Source organism: Talpa europaea (assembly GCF_964194135.1).
Source record: "Talpa europaea genome assembly, chromosome: 2".
NCBI lineage: Eukaryota > Metazoa > Chordata > Mammalia > Eulipotyphla > Talpidae > Talpa > Talpa europaea.
Window position 1 is genome coordinate 147,719,433 of NC_140068.1, and position 24,383 is coordinate 147,743,815.

The window sequence follows — 24,383 nt, forward strand, 5'->3', positions numbered from 1 at the left end:
CAACAAAATCCAATGTGAGGTCCTACTACTCCCCTACAGACTTCAGTCCAACTGGTCTCTCCTTGTGCTAACCTCTTTTTAACCCCCCCTACTTCTGCCTTATGTTTCGTCACCAGTCTGCTGTCCCAGGCTGCCCCCTGCACCTAGCCCTGCGATTCTCATTAAAGTGACCCGGGACACTTTTAATACCCAAGTCTGGACTCCATACCTGAGTTTCTAATTACTCTGGGTGGGGCGCAGGCATTAGGGGTATTTTTCAAAAGCGCCCAAAGGGTTCCAGTGTGCACCCCACTGTGCTCCCAAGACTGGTGACCAGGGCAGTCATGGGCCTCCTTTCTCACGGCTCAGCCGGCACTTCCTCTGGACACGTCCAACCAAGGACTAGATGAGTCTTGTTTTGCTCCTGACTCCTGTTTAGTCTTGCTTGCGAATCAACCTGTGTTTAAAGCCTGCCTCCCCAAACAGACTGTAAACTCAAAGAGTGGGTGGATCACACCTCATACTTCTTTTGCATCCCCAACAGGACAACTGGGGTGCCAAGCATACCGTAGGTGTCTAATAAAAATGCCTCTAATCAAATACTTGAGTGCAAATATATAAGGTGTTGCAGGGACTATACCATGAAAAAAAAAAACCAGACTGATTTCTCAGCACCGACAGGTTTGGCGGAGGATTGACGCAGAGAACACCGAAGATGAGGCTGCAAGGCTGACGGAGGTGCCCCTGGAAAGCAGCAGTACCCTCAGGGCAGGGTGGGTGCCTGAGTCCCCAGGGAATGAGGCAAGGCTCTGTACAGGTGCCCACTGGAGGCAAACTTGCCCCCACCTTAAACCCTGCGCCATGCCAGCATCCTAGTTGGGAGGAATAGGAAGCAAAACGGGAAAGGCAAGATTTCACCATACCTCAAATGCTAGGGAAAAGGTTGTAATTAATTTGATAAGTCACAGAAGCAGTCAGTGAAGGCTGCAATTCTGGTATCCTAAAAGCCAAGCAGAGGGAGAGGTGAGGGGCGAGGGTGAAAACCGACACAACAAATACTAAGGGGTGAAATGAGAAGAGGAACAGGAGGTCTAGAGGCAGCTTCTGCCTTCCTCGCCCCCTGGGATGAGGCCTCCAAGTTAGCCAGGGCCCAGGCATCGCCAGACACCCTGCTTTTTGCCATTCAGTCTTCAGCCATATTTACTATGAAGAAGTGAAATCATTAATAGTGCAATTCATTCACAGTACAACTGTATTAACATATTTAATCAGAAAGAAAGATTTTAATCCTGACACTATGCTTCTGCTCCTTCTCCCCAGTCAATGGACAGCCTATGAAGAGACACAAAGACCCTAAAGACTACGTCAGAAGAAAACCTACCATGGTCCATCCCCCCATCACCATTTCCAGAGGTGTACTTGGGTTTGAACGGACAGCAGGGCTAGTTATGAAAATAAGCCACAAAGGGACAGCCCTAGGCTGGCTGAGCAAGGGAAGGGCCATCTGTTTGCTATTCATATGGTCCTGCTCACGTCAGGCACTGGTCTCACCACTTTACAAACATGAACTCATTTAATTTTCCTAAACCCATAAAGTAGGTACAACTATTTTCCCATTTTACAGGCGAGGAAATTAAGACAAGAGATTAAGCGATTTACCCAAAGTCACAAAGCTAATAAGCGGTAGCAGAGTAAGAACCCAGGTACCCTGGCGCCAGGATTTGGGGGTGCAAGTTATGTACTCAAGTCTCCTCCTCCCTTATATGGGCTGTCTGAAAAGGGACAGAGTGAGTCCTCAGAGCTGCTGCTCAGGTCCCAGATAGCTTGAGTCCCAAGGATTCAGTGAGAATAGGACAAAGGAGAAGCGAAAACTGCAGGCTGCAAGTTTACTTCCCATGAGCCTAAGTCCAGAGTCACCCATTCTGGTTGATGAAAACTGGAATTTGGAGAAGCCCTTTGAGCAGTCAGTCAAGAGCATGTTGGAGGAGCTTAGAAGAACAGGCAAGTGTGGGCTGGAAGAATCAGGGCATTTATCAAATCTACTCCTTTAAAGATAGACACTATCCAACCCAAAAAAAAAAAAAAAAAAAATCTCCTGGGGGAAACCAGCATCATCCATGGCTACTCGCCGCTCACTGGCTATAAAGCTATATTTCCAAATGGCATCTTTCTGGTTGGTGGATTCTAGACCAGCCATCTAGCCCTGCCCCTAAGGAGTTGATGAACGACAGCCAATACGGCCACATTGGATTATGTTTCACTTTTAGGCTTCAGGGCTAGAAGTGATTCTATTTTTAAGCTTTCTCAGTTCCACAAGTAAAAGAAGACATTTTAAGTAAATTGGTTCTGGTTTGTAGGGGGATGATCACTTCCTCTGAAAGAGTTAACTGATCAGTTTGCTTGGCTAAACCAACCATCTCCCTGGAGTTAAGCACAGAGGAAGCAGCACCTGGTCTAGTGTTGCCGGGGATCTGTGGAGAGGACAAAACCTCCAATACTGGAGCTCCACCGGCTCTCTCTGGAAGAAAGCTCACGAAATCCTTTCTGGTCCTATTCTTTGCGAAGGATACGGTTAATTTCTTTGCACCCCAGAAATGTGACAATCCGATTTGCAATAGCAAAGCTTTAAAATACTACCACGTTTTTGGAAGAGTCCATCATCTCCTTTGACATCTAAAGCAGTTCCACTTATTTTCTGTCTCCGAGAGTTGTTCACGATGAGTTGTTCTGTGAATACCAACCGTTCAAAGGATACTGCTGCCTGCGCACATCTGCAGAGAATGTAAACACTCCCGAAGGCAACCTAAAATGCACCCTACACAGCCCCTATGGGGTGCATGAGACAGATGTTCTCTTGGTGAATGAGGCTTCTTAGAAATCCAATCTCTACTTGCGCCTCTGGCTTTGTCACTAGTTAGCTTGTGAACTCGGGCAAGTAATTTGACTGCCTGGTCTTAATTTCCTCACTGGCAAAATGAAGAGGATCGGGTCAGCAGATGACTCTCTTGCTGGACAGCTGTCAAATGTCATGATGCGAAGCGCACAGTAAACATCGATTACCGTCTATGCTAACCTCAACTATTGTTCTTAGTCAATACTCAGTCAATACAATAACTTACTGTCAAGTTTTAAGGATGTTGCCTGCACACTACGAATGGCCCCAGACAGTAGGGTTACAGCAGTCGAAAGTAGACTAAAATCAATTATTTTTTTTAACCCATGCCGTTTTCCATCAGCTGTCAGTTCTCACTACTACCGACTTCCTGCTAACAAGGACGTGGGCCTTGGTTTACAAAGCTGAACAGGTTCAGTTTGGGTCAGTCAAGCGCATGGGTTTTGCAATACCAACCAGTGGCCCGATCACCTCTCCTTCTAAGAAAGGCCATGGCCAAAAGGCTGAACCCCATCAACGATTGAGGGTCAATGGATGCATTCTTATAACTTACACAATTCTTTGTGTTCTAAAATCCTATTGCCCGGGGAGCACACGTGAAGCAAAAGTGTGAGCAGAAAGTACCCAATTTTCTCATTATTGAAGCAAAAGCAACATGAATTATCCCTCTATATTAATCCCTGCTCCCACCCTGTAAGTTTCCGGTTCCCAACTCAGTTATTTTGTACCTTCTGTTGTACAGCTTTTCTTTTTGAACATACATTTTCCAAGTCATTCTTTGAAGCCAAAGTGAGCATCAGAGTAGGAGGAAGGCGATACGTTAGTGGTTTCCTCTATTTACCACTTTCCCAGTTATCGGCCCTTAGTCCCATGAAAAACGATTAGCAGGGAAAAAATGCTTTTCAGTAACAGTAAATACAGTCTCCAAAACCCTATTTTAAGCTGCTAACAAGCATGAAAATATGCATTAAACTACATGCCTAGTACCTCAAAGAATTCAGGAAAGTTCCCCTTTAGAAACCAAGATGAAGCAGAGAATGTGGTAAGAATTGAAGTCCATCTTCTTGGTCTTGCATGATGTGGGGCTGTTTCCTGGGGGACTAGGAGGGACTTGATTCGATGAGCACAGGCTGATTTGCACTCATCCACATGAAAAATGTTAGAAAGCAGGTTGGGACTTGGTGAGCTTGGGAAAGCGAATATAAACTGGATACACAAATGGATTATTTGTAAATCGTGTTACTTAGAAAACCAGCCAGAAAGTTAACTGTGAATAAGTGAAGCTTTGCCAAATGGGCCCAAGTCCTTCGGAAAGGGGCTAAAGGTGTGGATAGCAGAGCTCTGGAAGGCAGCTTTGCTCACCACTCTACCAGCATGTCCTTGGAATGGCAGTAAAAGATGGAAGAGTTAAAAGAAAAGGGACCGCTTTCTCTCTGAGCATTGAGAAGCAAAGCAACTTTCTTCCAGTCTTTCAATGTCCAGGTGCTGTTATTTATTCATGTCTAAGCTTAGAGTATTATTTTCTGTTTTCAAGTTAGCTTTATACAGCACATTAATCTCAGAATCTACTCTTCCAAGTATTACACAAGGTGACGATTTATAAAGAAACAAAAAAACTCCCTTCCTGTTCTCAAGCTTGGGTTCCTTAGCTCATCGGGCCACATTTAAGGGTGCTTTGTTTCAGAGGTTGATTAGAATGGCGCCCTTGGTTCTGATTATAGTGGAGCTATTTGTACTGCCCGAGTCTGGGCACTGCATTAGATTAAAACTTCCATTTTGGGATATGTAGGGACTAAAAATTCTCTCCTAGCTTCAAGTTGGCACTAAGCATGTATCTCAGCAGAAGCAAGATTATTGAGGACTGAACCACAGGGACCCGACATTTCTCTTTATACTTGCGCAGAGGGGGGAAAAAATAAAAAGAGACCCAACCACAGCATCTATGGCTTCTCCAGTCTTACGTGGAAATTTCAAGCATCGTGAGTTCCTTCCCAAAGTATAATCAGTGGGTTGCTGTGACTGGATTAAGTTAAATCGGATGTGACAGGCCATTGTCTCCTGCATTAATGGATCCCAAGGATTCTAGATGGAGAATGAAATCATTTCAGCTTCTTTTCCAAAGAGGCAGAACATGATGAGCCCTTTTGACCCCAGAAAACAGCACTTCTGAACCCTGGTTTCTCTAGCACTCTTTCATTTCCAGCCGTTCCCCACCTAGAAGTCAATGTCTGGTGCACCTGTCTGACTTGGTGACGAATCAGCGTTCTGTTCTACAAAGGTCAACAAGCCTAGACCGTATCCCAAAGTTGGTAGGCCCATGGAGGGGAACTCAAGACAAAAAAGTGAGGATAAGTTGACAATAAAGTTATCACAACTCAAGGCATAAGCCCCTCTCAGGCAGCTCACCACCGCCATCTATATAGGCCTGGCATCCCCTGCCCCCAGTTTATAACATCGCCAGGATGGCCATGTTTTGGAGATTTGAAAAACCAAATTAATTAATTAGGTACCAATGTTTAGTTGCATTTCACTTTCCAAAACTTTCAACCATTTTACTCATATATATAAACAAGGTGACAGTGTGCACCTCCGGGTCTTATACTGTTTCTCTAATTTACTTAAAAAAAAACAAAACAACACATTTCTGAATCCCTTTATTGGCTGGGCACTATGCTGGTATACATGCATTCTCATATTTGACCCTTATAAAGAACCTTCTAGTGAGCAGTGTTATTGCCTCTCTCTTACAGAAAGGGGAACTGTCTTGAGGGATGAAGTTATTTGTCTGAGGCCACAGAATCTGTAAATGATAGCAGCAGCACAGCTAGCAAGGTGTCACTCATATACATAACTCTCTCCCATTTAAAAAAAAAAAAGTGAAGAATATGCTCCTGGGTAAGGTCTTAGATGTTCTTGAGACAGAACTAGAATAGGAGCCAGGGAGGCCTGCAGCTCTGGCTGAACTCAAGTTCTCAAACCTCTTCTCAGACCGTGTTTAAATGGTCTCCTTAGCTTGACTCTTGCTCTGCCCATCACTGAGCTATGCCCCACATCCTCTGGCTCCTGCTTCAGGAGAAAATATCCACAAAAAATTTAAGCCTGTTAAGGAACTTTAACAACATCCTGATAAAGAAAAATAAATCAAACTCTACATTCAGTGTCCATGACGGTGGCATAATAACCTCATGGGAAGGAGGTTCAAATTTTGAAATAACTTGGAAGGTAGCGAGGGTCATTGTTTTTAGACTTAAAATACCTCAATACAATGAACTGCACATAAACTTGGCTAGACGGTTTTGGAGACCTGGCCCCACAAGCTGGCCCCACAAGCTGGCGGAGGTTCAAAAAAAGGGAAGCAATCTGGTGGTCTCACAATTTCCCATTACCAAAACTTCCCTCCCATAAATCTGAACCGGGTCCAAGAAGTATGTCAAGAGCGGGTAGTTCCAGATTGGGTTGCAGATACAGCAGAGAACGGTGCAGGGGGCAGCTAAGCTTCAAATATGTGCAAGCCTGCTTCGGTCAGGTCGGTAGGAGCAGTTAATGATAATGAAAGCACAGAATATTCTGCCACTCAGACGGCAGCCCACTGCATCCTGGCGGGGAAGGACCGCACAGTTTCCCCCCTGCTGGCAGCCCCTGGTCACTAAAGCCTGGAGCAGCTTGGAGACTCCGGGCCACCTTCCCAGCGCGTGTCTCCGGGGCTGGCAGATCGAGCGGTGGGGGGAGAAGCTGGGCACAGGTAAGGTCCTCCAAAATCTCCTGTCCCCCCAAACCCCTCTCCTTTTTTCTCAAAGTGCTGCCGCCTCCGAGCTGACTGTCTCCAAGGCCCCCTGCAAAAAACCTGGATTCTCCAAAAGAGAAACCCATGTGGCGCCCGAGACAAGGTGAGGTCACCCGCTGAGAGTCTCCCCCAAACGCTGCCCCGGGGCTGGCCGGCCGCTGGCCTCGTGGGGGGCCGAGCCTCACCACGCGGGTGCAGGCAGGAGGCATGGAGGAGGCAGGGAATGGAGGAGGCGCGAGGAGGAGCAGCGGGGAGGACCTGCGGGCCACACTTCTTTCTACTCCCAACAAAAAGAGAAGCCGCACACTGACCTCGATCCTCGCTCCGAGGCGCTTTATAAATTCCAGGGACAAAGAGAGGGGGTGGCGGGGGGCCTGGGCACCCCACAGACACGCTCCCCTCTGACCCGCCCCCTCCCCCTCCAGCACAAGGAGAGGCAGACAGAAAACAGCTCAACTCGGCCCTGGGCGCGGAGCCCCCCTCCGGTTTTCCCTCGCCCATCCACCGGGCCCCCTCCAAAAAAAGGCACGTAAACACCACCCCCACCCCCGGGGCAGACACTCGGGGGGCCCGGGGTTCCCAGCCCCGGAGGCCGGGGCATTTACTTACTTGGATTTTTCTTGCTTACTCATTTCCCTCGCGCACCCAACCCCCCGTTCCCACTCCGAAGCCCCGCGCGACCGCCTCCCCTCCGGCCCCGGCCCCCCGAACCCCGCGCCCCCGGCGGCGCCCCGGCCCCCCCAGCCGCGCGGCCACTAACCTGCTGCTGTAAGGGCATTTCCGAAACCCGCCCGGCTCCGGGGAGACGTGGGGGGCCGGCGGCGGGGGGCCGAGGGCCGAGCAGACCGGCGGCGCCGGCGCGGGCGCGGGCGCGGGCGGGCGGGGGCCGGGGTCGGGCGCGGCGGGAGGCGGCCGAGCCGGGGCGCAGCGCGGGCGCCGGACCGTCCCAGGCCAGGGAGCCGGCAGCAGGAGGAAGTGGGTGCCCCCCGCTCCCCGCCAGCGCCCCCTCCCGCCGCCTCGTCCCCAGTCACAGGCGCGTCCTCCGCGCACGTGTGCGAGACGTCACGGCGGGTCCCGGGGAGAGGGACAGCCCGGGCGGCGGGACGGGCGCGAGCCCCCGCCCTCCGCCGTCGCGGGGGGCGGGGGGCAGGGCGGGGAAGGGGGGCCCGGGGAGAGGCGGGTCAAGGGCAGGCCCGGGGCGCGGCGGGGCAGGCCCGGGCGCTCGGGCCACGCCGCGGCCCCCCGCGGGGTGCGCCCCCCGCGCGCCCCTGCGCGCCCCCGCCCCGGCCCGCGCGCAGCTGCACCCCCGGCGCCCCTCCGCCGCCCCGCGCCCCTTTGTTGCCGGGCTCGCAGCGCCCCGACTGTGGCAAGCGCCGCCCGAGCCCGCCCGAGCCCCTGCGCGCCGCGCACGCCTGGGGGACCCCCGGCCGCAGCCCGCCGCGGAGGCCGAGCACCCCAACAGGACCCGGGGGGCCACCCCCGAGGGTCCCCCCCTCCCCGGCTCTCCCCGCCCTCCCCCACCCCTTCTCCATCCGGGGCGTGACCCCTTCCTACGCCCGAGAAAGAGGAAGCTTCGAGTTGGAGGGGAGGGAGCGTGGGGGTAGGGAAAGTGCAGGAAAAGAAGGGGGGCCGCGAAAAGTTTCGGAGCGTGCGAGGGGGTGAGCGCCGACGCGCGCCCCGCGGCCCCGCCGAGCACCCCGGCCCCCGGGGGCGCCCCGCCAGCCTCCCTCGCGGGGAGCGTCTGAGGAGGGGCGGCCGCCGGGTGCCGGGGGGACCCCAACATCCTCACAGGGAGCGCCTGAGGACGGGCAGCCCCGGAGGACCCCCCAAGCCTCCCAGGGAGCGCCTGAGGAGGGGCAGCCGCCGAGCCCCGGGGGCCCCCCAAGCCTCCCAGGGAGCGCCTGAGGAGGGGCAGCCGCCGAGCCCCGGGGGCCCCCCAAGCCTCCCAGGGAGCGTCTGAGGAGGGGCAGCCACGGGGGCGCCGGAGGACCCCCCAAGCCTCGCAGGGAGCGCCTGAGGAGGGGCACCCGCCGATCCTCGGGGGCTCCAGGGGGCCCCCCAAGCCTCCCAGGGAGCGCCTGAGGAGGGGCAGCCACCGAGCCCCGGGGGCCCCCCAAGCCTCCCAGGGAGCGTCAGAGGCGGGCAACCGCCGACCCCGGGGGGCGCCCGCCAGCCTCCCTCCCCGGGGGGCGCCTGAGGCGGGGCAGCCGCCGCGCCCCGGGGGTTCGGGGGTCCCCAACCCTCCCGGGGAGCGCCTGAGGAGGGGCGGCCGCCGCGCCCCGGGGGCTCCCCCCAGCCTCCCGGGGAGCGCCTGAGGGGGCGCGCGCCAGCCCCCCTCCCCGGGCGCGCCTGAGGGGGGGCGGCCGCCGCGGAACGGGCATTACCGGAGGGCCGCCCTCGCGGCCGGGCGCCGGGGGCTGCAGCAGCGCGGCTCGGCTGGAGGGTCCGTGCGGCGTGGAGTCGAGCAGGCTGCCGGCGGCCGGCTCCGCGCCGGGGACACTGGGGAGGAGGGGGCCGGCGGCCGGCGCGCCGCTCCGCAGGGCGGAGGAGGAGCAGCCGGCGCCGGCGGCCGGGCCCGCGCGCAGGAGCTGGAGGAACGCGCCGGGGCCGGCGGCGGGGAGGCCGGGGCTGGCCAGCAGCGCCCTTTTGTCCATGGAGGCTGCGGCGGCGACGGCGACGGCGGCCGCCCCCTGCCCGCCCCCGGCGGTCAGCGGGTGCTGCTCCGGGGCGGGCCGGATCCCCCGTCGCATGGCTCGCGGCGGCGCGCGCGGTGGGGAGCGTGTGTGCACGTTTTGCTTTCAAGCGCTTTATTATGTGCAGCCGGAGTTTCCAAGTCTCTCCTCGCGCCGGCCTCCCCGCCCGGCGCCTCCGAGCCCCTTCTCTCTCTCTCTCTCTCTCTCTCGGTTCTTTTTATTTTTCCGCAGCGCCCGGGCCCCGGGGCCCAAAAATAATCGGGGCTCTGGAGAGAGGAGGGTCCCGGCCGCACGGATATCGGGCCCCGAGGGGGGATGGAGGCGTCGGGGGCGGCCGATGCAACGGATTGCGGAGCGGCGGCGGCAGCCCGGGTGCTGCGGCCGGCAGCTGAAAAATGGCTCCAGGAAGCTGCCGCTGACAATGAATGAAGGGATACGGTTTACGCGCCAAGGTCCTCCCGCGAAACTCGGATTTCCCGCCGGCTTTTCAAACCATATTTGCATAGCCCCGCCCCGCAACCCGCCGAGGCCCGTTCCCGCAGCCCATTGGGCCGCTCTCCCCTGCCTTCGGTTCCAATCGTGCAACGGGGCCGCGACTTGCTGGTTGCTATTGGCTGCCGGGCATCACGGTTACCCGGGCGACAGGGTCGCTATTTGCATAGGCCGCCGATTGGCTGGGGGGTTGAGGGGGCGGGCCGGGTCCGTGCTTCGCTCCCACGGAAGGCCACGCCTCGTCCCGGCTCCGCCCACGTCCCCGCCCCCCAGCCGGGCGGGCGCTGCTGACCTGGGCAGGGACTAGGCGCCCCGCAGGCTCAGTCTGCAGCGCAAGTTTCGCTTTTGCAAATTGTCAAGGTGACCACGGGGACACTCGGAGAACTCGTTTTGCTTTGGCCAGGCGCTGGAGCAGATGAAGTGCAGCGGGGGATTCTCCCAGATACGTTGCAAAGGCAGGTTGGACCGTGCAGGCGATGCCTGGCAGGTGCAAACTGAGCTCTTTAAATCGTGGGTCTCCCCCACCCGACCCCCCCCCCCCGAAATCCAGCCAATGCGGCGGCGAGGGCTGAGCCCGAGGCCCAGGCTGATAGACAGAAGCATGTGGGCAGACGGGATCGTGGGGGCAGAAAGCTCCACTGACGTGATTGCGGGCACCATTTAGTGCACATTCCAGATCTTTCCTGGTAGCTTCAGTATTCGCCTGCGCCGGGTTGCATGCAAAAATGCACTGTTGCTGTCCTCTCCAGGGAAATCTCCAGGGAAATGAGCCACGAGTGGTCGTTGGAGTTCAGCAGACACCCCCACCCGCCCTGGCCCACAGGCACCCAGGCCAGTTAATCAGGGCCAACCTACGTCTGAGCTGGGGTTCCTAATCCGCCAAGCTGTAATCCGAAGAAGCACACACTTCCCACCATGACGTATTGCTCCCAACTCCCCAGCAAAGCTGCTCGCCCGAGCACCAGCACTTGGCAGTTTCAGTTTCCTAGCAAGTTTTCAGGCTCAAAGCAAACACAACGACTCAAAACTACTAAAATATTTTTAAAATTGTGTGTGTGTGTGTTTGTGTGTGTGTGCATGGTGACAAGAAATGGTCAAGAAAGATATATTACTAGGGGCCTCCCTGGTGGTGCAAGGGGGTAAGCACCGCACTGTGAAGCAATCCAAAGCCCTGCAGCACGAGTTCGATCCCTGGCCGGCCAGGGAGCTACCCACATGGCGTAGCAGACCTCTCCTGACTCACCCTCTGCTCCCCTCAGCAGTGTATTTCAGTGGATCTCCCTGTTCTGTTCCCCACTCTGTCTCTGGTGAATCCTCTAACACCCCCTCTCCCCCATCTCTGGCCTGTGCCCAGCTCTTGTATGCATAAATAAATAAATCTTTAAAAAAAAAAAAGAAAAATATATTACTAAATTACTGTCAAACTGACATCTGTATTGGTGCAACTGTTTTTGGGTCCTCAGAACTGATGATTGCTCCCAAGAGAGACAGCAGGAAAAGGGTCCCGCCACCAAGAATGTGGGGAAATATGTGTGTGTGTGTTTGGTGCTATCATTTGCAGCTCCAGTCGCAGAGAATTGTACAGAATAACTGCTGGAGGGGCCTCCCTGGGGACACAAGGGATTAAGCACCACACTATGAAGCAATCTGCAGCCTCTGCAGCACAAGTTCCATCCCTGGCCGACCAGGGAGCAACCCACATGGCGAAGCAGACCTCTCCTGTCTCGCCTGCTGCTCCCCTCAGCAGTGTCTTTGGTCTGTCTGCCTGTTCTGCTCTCCACTCTGTCTCTGGTGAATTCTCTCACACACCCCCATCTCTGGCCTGTACCTCAGCTCTTGTATGCATAAATAAATAAATCTTTGAAAAAATAAAATAACTGCTGGACCAGTGCTTAGTGCGTGGTGAGGATTACTATACCTCAAGTCCTTTTGGAAAATGTTATTAATATTTAATATCAGGCCCAATGTAGTAATCATTTCCAAAAACTTGTATAGTCAATACTAGGAAAGGTCAGATTCAGCCATGTTACCTTGTGTGACACAGGGTGAGCTAAAAGTACTGTTAAACCTTACACCAGGCTCAGAAATATTTCGATTTTGCATTGAAGCTAGTTAAGGCTCCATGACCTGGTTCCCAAACATTTATTGAAGCTCTATAATAGAACTCTATCATTAGGGCAGATTAGGTGGTACTCAAAAGATGTCAGTTCCTGGCTGGGTTAGAGGCATACCGTATTAGCAGCTTCCTTGATCTTGGTCCCTGTTGTGAATCAATATGGTAGAAACTAGTACCGTAATTTCTTGTCTATCACCACCTGTAGAACCTCACTGGCAGCATGCATGGCAGGGAGGGTTGTGGGGGAAGGGAGATGCAACACACATAGTCATTGCAGACTTGCATCTTAATTAGAGATGAGCCAAGAACTTGGGTCTGGGCACAAAATGTCTGCTAAAGCTCCCTGTTTGAGTGATTAGAATAAGATGAACACAGCACAGCCGCAAGGAGCAAGTATTCACAATCTGGATCCACACCTGTGATTCTGTTTTAGAAAACTTTGCAATATTTATCATTTCTACCATAGCCAAATTACATATTTTTAGCATCGGGTATTTGGTAGAGAAACAAATGTTTTATCATTCTGACGTTGACTAGACAAGGTCTAATGAATCTCAGAATAAGGAGGTGGAGGGAAAGTTCCAAAGAGAGAAGAGGAGGAGATTTTGGAAGATAAAATGCTAAAATTTGAGGAGAGGCAGCATGTTTTAACAGAAAGACAATAGGCTTTGGAGTCAGAGTAATCTGGGTTGAAACCAGATCAACTCTGCCACTTCCTAGCTATATAATGTTAATATTTAAAAGCCCATTTTCCCGGATGGGAAACCTTGTAATACCTGTCGTGCAAGGTTATGATGAAAAGAGGCAATAATAAATGTGAAGTGCAGGCATGTAGTAGGCGCTCAATAAGTGGTAACTATTGGTGATTGTGCTTCCCTGTGTGACTGTGTTTTGCAGTTTTTTGTAGTTTTAACCTCTAAACTTCCTACCACCCCCGGATGTCTACTTGTGGCAACTTCACTTTGTTCCAGAGTAGCCTGGTTAGCAGGGATTGTAGAATTTTGACTCAGAAGTTCAGGGTAATAAAGTCAGCTCTGCTGCTCATCCCACCCTTACGCGCTCCTTCGTTAGTGACAAATATCTGCCTGGTTCCTAAGTCAGCGCCCTCCTGACCTTGGCTTGAAGATGGGCACTAGAATTCTCTCTAGCACTCGAACCAATCACTATCCACTTTCCCTTGCTCTGACAGTGGCATAAGGCAATTAATTGTTCCAGAATTGCCCTGCGTAAGTTGGTTGAATGGTGGCACACAAAATACAGCTCTTTGTCCTAATCTCCAGAACCTGTGATTGTGGCCTTATTTGGAAAAGGGTCTTTGACGATGTAATGAAGAAACTTGAAATGTGATCTTTCTGGATTGTCTGGGTAGGCAGTAAATCCAATGACCCGCGTCCTTAGAGACACCCAACAAAGAGGAAAAGCCCACATGAAGACAGAGGCAAAGGTTGGAATGAGCAAGCCAAGGAATGCAGACAGCCACTGGAATCTGGCAGAGACAAGAAACAAAATCCCCCCCTCTAGAGCCTCTGGAGGAAGCAAAGCCCTACTATCACCTTGTAGAATAAATTTCTATTGTTTTCAGCTACCTGGCTTGTGGTAATTTATTATAGCAGTCTTTCAGCCTGCTTACCTGAACCCTGAAACCTCCTGGCTGCTCTCACCTTGTTTTGGATAGCTGTCCAAATACCATTCCTTGCTGGACCCCAGGATGCTAATTGCCAGTGTGCACGTGAGACCCGTGGAAGATTTTTCCATGTCTGGCTTACTGTCGGCCTGGGGCAGACTTACCTAAGGAGCTTGTAAAAAATGCAGATTCCTGAGCTCCACCCCAACCTAATGAATCAGAATCCTTTGAGGTAGGGCCCAAGAATCTCATTTATCAAGTCCCTCCAAGTAATTCCTTTCAGCACTAGAGACTGAGGGCCAGAGGCAACTGTATCACTCTGGACTTCATCCAATTATTTCCCGTTGCTACAGCTAGAATTGCCACTACTGTACCTAATGCCTGCATGGGGGGTTCTTATCTTCCGGTGCTGTCTCATCCTGGCAGTTCACAGAACAAGCTCTGAATTTCTGTTCATTCATACACACACACGCACACGCACACACACGGTGTGTGTGTATAAGTTTGGCACTACGATCTTCTCTAAAAGTCTTCATTTTCAATTTCAAAATACAATTTTGCCAACATCCGTAAAATTACATAACTCCCAATATTGTTAAGCAGTTTCGTGGAAATTCAATATTAAAATATGGAAAAATTGTAGGTGTAGTGAGATTAAGGACACTTCTCATAAGCCCAGAAGGCCTTTGGAACATTTGAAGTTTAATTGTGCCTCTAATTTACGTGGGCCACATCTGGTTGCTACACTGGATTTAGAGAATTTATAAGCTTTAAATTTTAGGGTTTGGAAAAGCCTTTAAATTCAAGGCTTTTATATTGTAATTCAGGACTTGCCTACGTAGAAATAACATTCTCTGTTTTATCTTCCTGGTTAGGAAGAAAGAGGAGCATATCCTAAAGCCATTACCACATCAAACACTAATAACAAAATTTCTAGGCACTTATCCTTGAAAATGGGACCATTATAGTTATTGCAGATAGTGGTTTAGATACCAGCGTAGTTTCTTATCTTCAGTTCTTTGACCAGGAAGGCACAGCTAGAATTGCCACTTCTGTATATACTGCCTCGATAGATAGGGCTTCTGCGTCCTTAAATAAATCAAAGATGGACTTCTGGCATCTCTCAAACACATCTGCTGATCCCAAATCTCTGGTCGGGACCCAGGGATCTTCACTGTAAGCAGGATAATTGTGAGTCAGGGTGTCTAAAGAATACACTTGGGAAATACTGCCATCCAGGCATCCGTAAACTGGCAGATTTTGCCCCAGAAATTGGCTTCGTGGGCATCTGTGACACAAAAAATTCCTTATAGTATCTTTTGAGCAACTAATGTTACCATTGTTTGCATAACTATTTATTTAGACTGTGCTGTGATTGCAAATTGCTTCTTTTACGAAAGCTCTTCCTGCTCAGTTAATAAGTAATATGATTCAGACAAACTATGCTGGATGGGAAAGAACGGTTTTATCTCAGAAGTGTGTGTTTCTTTTCTTTTTTGAGATAGATTTTTATTGTAATAAAAAAATACAGATACTGGGCCTCCCTGGTGGTGCAAGGGGTTAAGACGCAACCTATGAGGCTATCTGCAGCTACTGTAGCACCAGTTCGATCCCCAGCCAGAGAGCTAAAACACATGGCCCAGCAGACCTCACCTGACTCGCCCGCTGCTCTCCTCAGTAGTATATGTCAGTCAAATCCACCTGTTCTGTTCCCCACTCTGTCTCTGGTGAATCCTCTCACCCCCTCACGCCTCTGGCCTGTACCCCAGCTCTTGAATGCAAAAATAAATAAATATTTTTTAAAAATACAGATGCCAAAAAAACAGGGAAACAAATGTATAGATGAGTGCATTCTTACAAGGTGAACAGCCTGGCATCTACCACCCAGATTAAGCAATAGACCTTGATCAGCACCCATGAAGTCCCTGATTATAACCTCTTCACTCCCACCAAGCGTAACCACCAGCTTCATATTTTAAAATCTTCACTTCCTTGTGTTTCAAAAAAATTTATGATCCAAATATACATCTCCGGGAACTATAGTTTAGTTTTGTCCTGTGAGGAAAGGCTCGTCTTTTCAGCGTGGTGAAAATTTATGGCTCTTCATTCATCCCTTTTATAGAACTTACAATTTACCCTGAAAACCATGGTGGGAAAAACAATGGCCGCTCCTGAAAGATGTGTCCATGGGAGCCTGTGAATTTGACCTTATTTAGAAAAGGGCTCTTTACAGAATAACTAAGGTAAGGATCAGAGAAGAGATTGGACTGGGGTGCACCCTAAATCCATTGTCAGTTATCTTAGAAGTGGAGAGGAGCAACGCAGAGGAGAGCATATAAAAACAGAGGCAGAAAATGAACCAAAGTATCTACAAACCCAGGAACTCCCAAGATCACCTACAGCCGCCAGAGACTAGCGGAGAGCCATGCACCAAATTCTCCCTCAGGAGCTTTCAGAAGTAGCCAACCTTGTGGATTTCAGACTTCTGGCTTCCAGATTGAAATTACCATGTGCGTAGTTATTTGTTACAGCAGCTCCAGGAAACTCAAAGAACCCAGCCACTTAACCCGAAGGCCTGAATTGTGCAGACTGCACACGCCCGGTGCAATTTACCATGTCCCGCTGCCCCCTGCATTTGTGCAGATTTGCAGAGGGACCCACAGACTGGATCAGCCTCAAATTTGATTCCTTTGGCAAATCTGAGGTTTGTAATATCTGCTTGTCCCACGTTCTGTGAGCTCAGCAATCATTTCATGCTCTTTTTCTATTTTTTTCTTATAATTTTATATATTTGTAATATCTTTCTGTTGCACATTTGTATATGAAATTCATTTTCTTGTACTTTTTCAGTGGGAAGAGTTCAGCTAAGCCTGTTGACTTTCACAGAACTCCATCATCATGAATATGGAGGCTGACTTTCTGCGTTTTCTGCTTGCATGCCCCCCGTACTCCCTCATTCCAGCCCCCCTTGTAGCCTAGCTACAAGTTCCCTTTCCTTTTCTCTTGTCCCTGACCTGCTAAGTTTTGATTCCACTGAAAATGTTATAGGGCAGGGAGAGGGGCACCCCAGAACCCCCAAACCTGCCTGCTCTAAATAGTTTCTGCCATGTGCCACATCAAGACAGAACATATAGACCTTTATTTTTATTTATTTATTTTTTAAAGATCTATCCATTCATCTACACAAGCACTGGGCACAGCCAGAAGCACGGGAGGGTGAGAGAATTCACCAGAGCCAGAGCGGGGAGCAGAGCAGGCAGAAGGACCGAAGGACACTGCTGAGGGGAGCAGCGGGTGGCAGGAGAGGTCTGCGCGCCATGTGGGACCCTCCTCCGGTGGCCAGAGAGCAGCCGGGGATCGAACCGGCGCCGCAGAGGCTGCGGGCAGCTTCGCAACCCAGCGCTCAACCGCTGTGCCACCGGGGAGGCCCCAGAACATATAGACCTTTAATAGAAAGAACTTAAATAGAAAATTAATGTGCAATACAGACAAGACAAAGAATATAGTTTCCAAATCTAGCACCCAAAGTTACCCAACCCCTACTGGGTAAAAGTCCACCCAAATAGGATTGGCCCAGAGCAAGGCCCCAAAGCCTGCCTCAAATCTAAAGCACCTTTCAGTGGGGACCACAGAAAAGGATCAGAAACCACCAGACAAGTCTGGGAGGAAAAGAGCAAAATCAAAATCAAGATAAAAGCTGCCATTGTCACCTCCCCACGGGTCTCTCACCCACATCTGTGTCACGCAGTCCACGACCAAGAAGCAAGCACAGTTTCTTCATGTGTCTCTGCTCCATGCGCCTCCTCCAGGTCTCCTTCTGGCTCCCCATCCTGCTTCCTTCCTTCTCAGACTCTTCTGCAGCTTCTTCTCTCCCTGCTCAGCTCCACCCTCCTTGGGGGGGGGGGTTTAGGGAACCTGGAACCTCCCCTTTTTCTGGGGACCACCCTGTTACAAAAATACTTCCTCTTTGATGCCTGTCTTAACAGGGTGCTCTGGGGTTTCCAAAATGGCAGAGGATACTCCGGCGACTCCAGTAACTGTGTGGAAGTGAAAGAGTGGGCCTAGAATATTGTGGTTGATAACTGTGGCATCTGTGGGAGTCACATTCTGGATCTTTGCATGGAGTGTCAAGCTAACCAGGTGTCTGCTACTTCTGCAGAGTGACACTTGCTTGGGGTGTCTGTAACAGTGCTTCTCACTTTCATTGAAAATCTCACTGATTTGACTCAAATCACAGCAGATGTGTCTGTTGGACAGCTAAGAATGGGGATTCCAAAAGTAGGGGCACTAGAAAAAGAATTCTTGCTTCAGTCTAACTTTTGTTATTCAAGTAATGACTTGCCCTTCTCTTACTAAATTATAAATTAAATAGAAAGGTGTGTTCTGTAGTGTCTCTTCAGTTTGCTATTCTCACAGCTATTTGTATTCTCTGTCAAAGAAAGTCCAGTGGGATGTTAGAAAAGATGTGTGGGGGGACCCTGAATGTCAGATTTGAAAGGCAGACTGAGGCTAGCCAGCTGAAGCCCCACAACACCTGCCTGCCGCAGCCCCTTGCTCTTACTTGGACTAGATGACTAACCCCTTCTCTGTTTCACCAGTGAAGATCTGTTGCCACTTCAGGCTCCTTCTGTTCTTCGTCCATCAGGCACCATCAGACACCATCCAGTTCTTTCCTTCTTCCTCAGACACAGGTGCTGATACCACACGACTTGTAGACGGTTGGTGGTTTGTCCCCACTGATCTGTACCCTGGAATTCACGGGGTTACTTTGTCACTAAGTTTTGCCCATGGGTTTTGGTTTTCCTCTCTACATGTCCTTTCTGTTTTCATGGGTAAAGAGAGAGTGAAGTACAATGTGGCCTGATCGCCATCTTCAGATATACATTTCTTTTCCTTTTATTTATTTATTTTTTTAAAACTTTTTTTTTTTAATAGAGGCATGCTTTATTTATTTATTTGTTTGTTTGTTTTGTTTATACATGCACTGGGTACAGTCAGAAGCGCGGGAGGGTGAGAGAATTCACCAGAGCCAGAGCGGGGAGCAGAACAGGCAGAAGGACCGAAGGACACTGCTGAGGGGAGCAGCGGGCGGCAGGAGAGGTCTGCGCGCCATGTGGGACCCTCCTCCGGTGGCCGGGGAGCAGCCGGGGACCGAACCGGCGCCGCAGAGGCTGCGGGCAGCTCCACAACCCAGCGCTCAACCGCTGCACCACCGGGGAGGCCCTTCTTTTCCTTTTAAACTTCTATTTTGTGGGCCTCCCTCGTGGTGCAAGGGGTTGGGCACAGCACTGTGAAGTTATCCACAGCCTTTGCACCACGAGTTCGATCCCCGGCCAGCCAGGGAGCTACCCACATGGCACGGCAGACCTCTCCTGTCTCACCCGCTGCTCCCCTCAGCAGTGTATTTCAGTCAATCTGCCAGTTCTGCTCCCCACTCTGTCTCTGGTGAATCCTCTCCCCACACCCCGCACCTTTGGCTTATCCTCTTGTTCTTATAATGCACAAGTAAATAAATCTTAAAAAAAAAAATTTTAGGGCCTCCCCGGTGGCGCAGCAGTTGAGCGCTGGGTTACGAAGCTGCCCGCGGCCTCTGCAGTGCCGGTTCGATCCCCGGCTGCTCCCCGGCCACCAGAGGAGGGTCCCGCATGGCGCGCAGACCTCTCCTGCCGCCCGCTGCTCCCCTCAGCAGTGTACTTTGGTCCTTCTGCCTGCTCTGCTCCCCGCTCTGGCTCTGGTGAATTCTCTCACCCTCCCGCGCTTCTGACTGTACCCAGTGCATGTATAAACAAAACAAACAAACAAACAAACAAACAAATAAATAAATAAAACATGTCTCTATTAAAAAAATTTTTTTTATTTTGAACCCACCACAATGCACTGTGATTGAAATGATATCACAGAGGCAGACACTGCCACAAACATGAAGAGAAAGGCACGTGGTGAGTAGTGTTCTTAGTAGTTCCTTAGAAAGTGATATGGGGAGCTGAAGGAGAAAAGTGTGGTGAAAATATTTAGTTCTTGGGCGATGATGACAAGGAGAGCTGGAAGAAGAAGCAGATACCTTGTCTTACTTTGGTGTTCTGGTTGTGCCTCTCCCTTGTGGGTTTATATAGGGAACATTGCAGGGTCTGTGGGTAGAAAATTACTTTTCCCCTCCCACCTTGGCTTTGTTGATAGCACGCCTTTTATTTTTCACTTGCCTTCTGACTTTCTGAATCTTCTCTAGCTTTCTTTCTTTTTTTAATTTAGGAATCATTTATTATTGTTTTTTATTTCTGTTTAGTAGGACTTTAGGATAACATAAAGTGGTACCTGTGGACTCCCCAGACCAAGGTCATTGATCATAAGACTTCATATTTTTATTATTCTGTCATTTCTATTCAAGAACTCTTTTTGATGGCTTCATTTTCTACTTCTTTCCCTGAAAATTCTTTTCTCAACTTTATCCTGTTCCTGTTTTGTACATTCTCCCGGGGCAATCTTTTTCTTTATCATAAAAGTATATGTAATGAAATATTTCTCATGTTAACAATTTACAAGTGTGCAATTCAATGGCATTAAATGCATTCACAATATCGTATAACCATCACCACTATCAAACACCCAAAACATTTTTATTATTCCTAACAGAACTTTTGAACCCATTAAACAATAAATCCCTTTCCCTTTCTTCACGCAGTCCCTGGTGATTGACTTTCTGCCTCTATAAATTTGTGGAATCATAAGGTATTTGTCCTTGTACATCTGACTTATTTCACTTGTTTTCAAGTGAAAATGGACATGTTTTCATGGTCCATTAATGTTATAACAGATATCAAAATTCCATTCCTTTTTTACAACTAAATAATATTCCATTTACGTTTACATGACATTTTATTGATTCATTCATTCACCTGTTGATGGGCTGTTAGGTTGTTTCCACATTTTGGCTATTGTGCCTAATGCTGCTATGAATATCAGTATACAAATGTGTGTTCTTTTTTTTAAAAAAAAAAAATCTAGTTCCTTTCTTCTCAACCCTGTTCCCCCCAATCTATTATAACCTTGTTCCCTTTCTTTTTTTTTTTTAAGATTTATTTATTTATACAAGCACTGGAGTTCAGGCCAGAGGTGCCCAAGGGTGAGAGAATTACAGAGCAGGGAGCAGAATAGGCAGCAGGACTGAAGTACACTGCTGAGGGGAGCAGCAGGCGAGACAGGAGAGGTCTGCCTCACCATGTGGGACTCTCCCTGGCCAGTCGGGAATTGAACCGGTGTTGCAGAGGCTGCGGACAGCTTCACAGCTCTGTGCTCAACCTGCTGCGCCACCGGGGAGGCCCTACAAATGTGTGTTCTAGTCCTTGCTTTCAGTTCTTATGAATATATACCAAGCAGTGGAAATTCTGGGTCCTATAGTAGTTCTATGTTTAATTTTCTGGGGAACTGGCTGGACAATCTTGACCTTAGCTGCAACTTCAATTATAGTCTACATAGTGTTGTTCAATAGAACTTTCTACAGTGAGGGAAATGTTCTAAAGTTCTACATTGCCCAGTGCAGTAACATTTCACACATGAAATGAACTGAATTTTAAATTTTAATTAATTTAAATCCAAATTTAAATAGCCACCAGTGGACTAGTAAATCAGACTATGTATACATAGGCTTGACTTCTGATAATGTGTTTCAAACCTGGCCATTTTCCCTGAGTTTCAAATATGTACTTCTACCAAGTTTCCACTAACATCTCCTTAATTTATGTGGTCCTTATTTCTCATATGCATTGTTCCTGCAGACTCCAAACTTATTTCCTAATGTGAGCTTGGCATCACACTCCAGTCAACTCTACTGCCAATGTGATATTGTCTACTTTCGCCCAGACACTTTAATTACATCTAGAGGAACTACATGAGCTATGAGCTCTAAGTGAACTTTCAAAAATGTGAACCCAACAAACTATGTCTTTCCGAGGCTCCCTCTTACCTGAAGAGTTAAGACTAAATTCCTGTCTTAGCCTACAGGCTCCCTCTTACCTGAAGAGTTAAGACTAAATTCCTGTCTTAGCCTACAGGCTCTCAGGTTATCTCTCTGGCCTCGTTTCACATCATTTCCCAGCAGGGACAAGTGCTCCAGTCATACCACATACCTGGAGTTCCTTACACTCTCCCACTTCCATGTCAGCTTGAAAATGCCTATCATGCAAAATTATAAGCTTTTAAGACTCAGCTTGTTACAGAGCAAGGTAAGGGGTACTCCAGGAACCCCAAATCTGCCTTCTCTAAATAGGTTCTGCCATCTGTGGCATCAAGACAAAACATACACTAGTGCATAAGACCTTTAATGGAAAGGAACGCTAATACCATTAGGTTGCAATTAAGAAAAGAGAAGGGAAATAATAGATAAAATAGTTTCCAAATCAGGCACTGAAGTCACCCGTCCCCTAGTGGGTAAATGTCCAGCAGGACAGGGTTTGCCCAAAGCAGGGCCCCTGAGGCCGAAAGCCTGCCATACATCTAAGGCACCTCCTGGTGGGGACCCGCAGGAAAAGGGCAGAAGGAGCCCAGCACATCTGGGACAGAAGGAGCAAAATCAAAATCTAGATACAAGCTGTCATTGTTAACCTCCCGATGAGTCTCTCCCCCACTTCTGTGTCACCCAGTTCAGGACCAAGAAGCAAGTGTAGTTTCTTCACGTCTTTCTGCATCATGTGCCTCCTTCAGGTCTCTTTCTGGCTCCATCCTGCTTCCTTCTCCAGTCTCCTCTGCAGCTTCTCCTCCTCCCACCTCAGCTCCACCCTCCCTTGAGTGGGGCAGGAAACCTGGAACCTTCCCTTTCCCTGGGGACCACCCTGTTACAAGTTCATGGAGCACCTCCAGATCATCCCCCCATATTATTAATTTATGTTTACAGAGTATCTCCTTTGTGCCAGAGTCCAAATTAGAAAGTAGATATAAGTGAGAAACAGATGTAAGGGTGTGCTCATCAAGCTCAGAGATATAGGCTAGCAAACAGAGAATCAAAATAATATAATTATAATGGTATAAAATTATAATACATAGTAAGAGGTGTGATGTGAAGCAATACCTGATGACATCAAAACTTGGCAGAAAGACACCTACCCCGGGCGTGGGAGAGAGTTTAGGGAGGGCTTCCTGGAGGAAGAAGTAGAAGGATGCATAGAAATTATTTAGGTAAAGTAGCATGGGGGCAGGGAATAGGAGTGTGTGACTCGGTGGAGGAAATGAAATGATTCAGCAGGGAATTGCGAAGAATCTTGTGAATAATTACTAAGACATTTGGAATATATCCCAAAGTCAAAGAAAAGTCATTTAGACAGATGTGTGACATAAGATTTAGTCTTACAAGGCTTCTTCTGGCTGCAGTGTGGAGAATGTATGAGAAGGGCTAGGGCTATGGCAATACCCTAGGTCAGGGATAGGCAAACTGCGGCCTCGGGCCAAGGTGGGGCCTCCACCTGTTTTTGTACAGCCTGCAACCTAAGAATGATTTTGATACTTGCTCCACTTGTGAATGGTTGAAGAAGATCGAAGGAAGGATGGATTCTGTGACACACAGCAATTAAACGAAATTCCACATGTGGTTTCCATGAATAAAGTTTTATTAGGGTACGGCCAGGCACATGTGTTTACGCACTGTCTGTGACCTGTTGTCAGACTACGAGGGCACAGATGAGCCTTTGTGACAGAGACAGTGTAACCCACAAAGCTGAAAATATTTACTATCTGGTCCTTTGTGGAAAAAGTTTGCCAGCCTCTGGTGGAGTGCTGAGATACCGTAGTGCCTTAGACCAGACAACCTGGGCTGACTTAAGTATCGTCTTTCCTTTTTTTAAGATTTATTTACTTATGCATGCAAGAGCTGGGGTGTAGGCCAGAGGTGTGGGGGTGAGGGTGAGAGGATTCACCAGAGACAAAGTGGGGAGAAGAACAGGTGGATTTGTAACAGGTGGTCCCCAGGAAGGGGGGAGGTTCCAGGTTCCCTGCTCCACCCAAAGGAGGAATGATTCATGTAGTAAGGCTTAGGGAGCAAAAGTGCTGGATGCTATCTTAGTTTGGGTTCCAGAGCCTGAGATAACTCCTGGAGTCTGGTTAGCTTATCTGGGAGAGGTCATCAGAAAGCAAGACTGTCAGTTAAAGGGGTTTGCTGATGAGCTGTTGACTACTATGGGCATCTGGGGCTCGGTCCTGCTGGGGACCCTCTGTGTGGAAGGTCTCAGAGTTGTCCTTGTGTAACAGGGTGGTCCCCAGGAAAGGGGGAGGTTCCAGGTTCCCTGCCCCACCCAAGGGAGGGTGGAGCTGAGCAGGGAGAGAAGAAGCTGCAGAGGAGACTGAGGAAGGAAGGAAGCAGGATGGAGCCAGAAGGAGACCTGGAGGAGGTGCATGGAGCAGAGAGACATGAGAAGAAACTGCACTTGCCTTTTGGTCATGGACTGGGTGATACAGATGTGGGTGAGACCCGTGGGGAGGTGACAATGGTGGGTTTTGTCCTGATTTTGATTTTGCTTTTCTCCTCCCAGACTTGTCTAACTGTTTCTGACCCTTTTCAGGGGGTCCCCACTGAAAGATGCTTTAGACTTGTGGCAGGTTTTGGGGCCTTGCTCTGGGCCGTTTGGGTGGACTTTTACCCACTATGGGACGGGTAACCTTGGGTGCTTGATTTAGAACTATATTCTTTGCTTTTCCTGTATTGTTTCCTAATTGTATTAAAGTTCTTTTTCATTAAAGTCTCATATGTTTTGCGTTGATGTGGTGGATGGCAGAACCTATTTAGAGTAGGCAGATTTGCGGGGTCTGGGGTGCCCTTC

The 24,383-nt window shown here is 49.7% G+C and overlaps 1 protein-coding gene across 1 annotated transcript in view; it reads right to left on the reverse strand.

Moving 5' to 3' along the window:
* The window catches only part of E2F3 (E2F transcription factor 3), a gene marked incomplete at its 5' end in the record, with an annotated part of 77,577 nt that extends 68,171 nt beyond the window's left edge, over positions 1-9,406 (reverse strand). Inside the window, one exon of the mRNA XM_084228471.1 lies at positions 9,041-9,406. Coding sequence (XP_084084597.1) covers positions 9,041-9,406 — 366 coding nt within the window. The remainder of the gene's footprint in view (positions 1-9,040) is intronic.
* Positions 9,407-24,383: the final 14,977 nt, after the last annotated feature.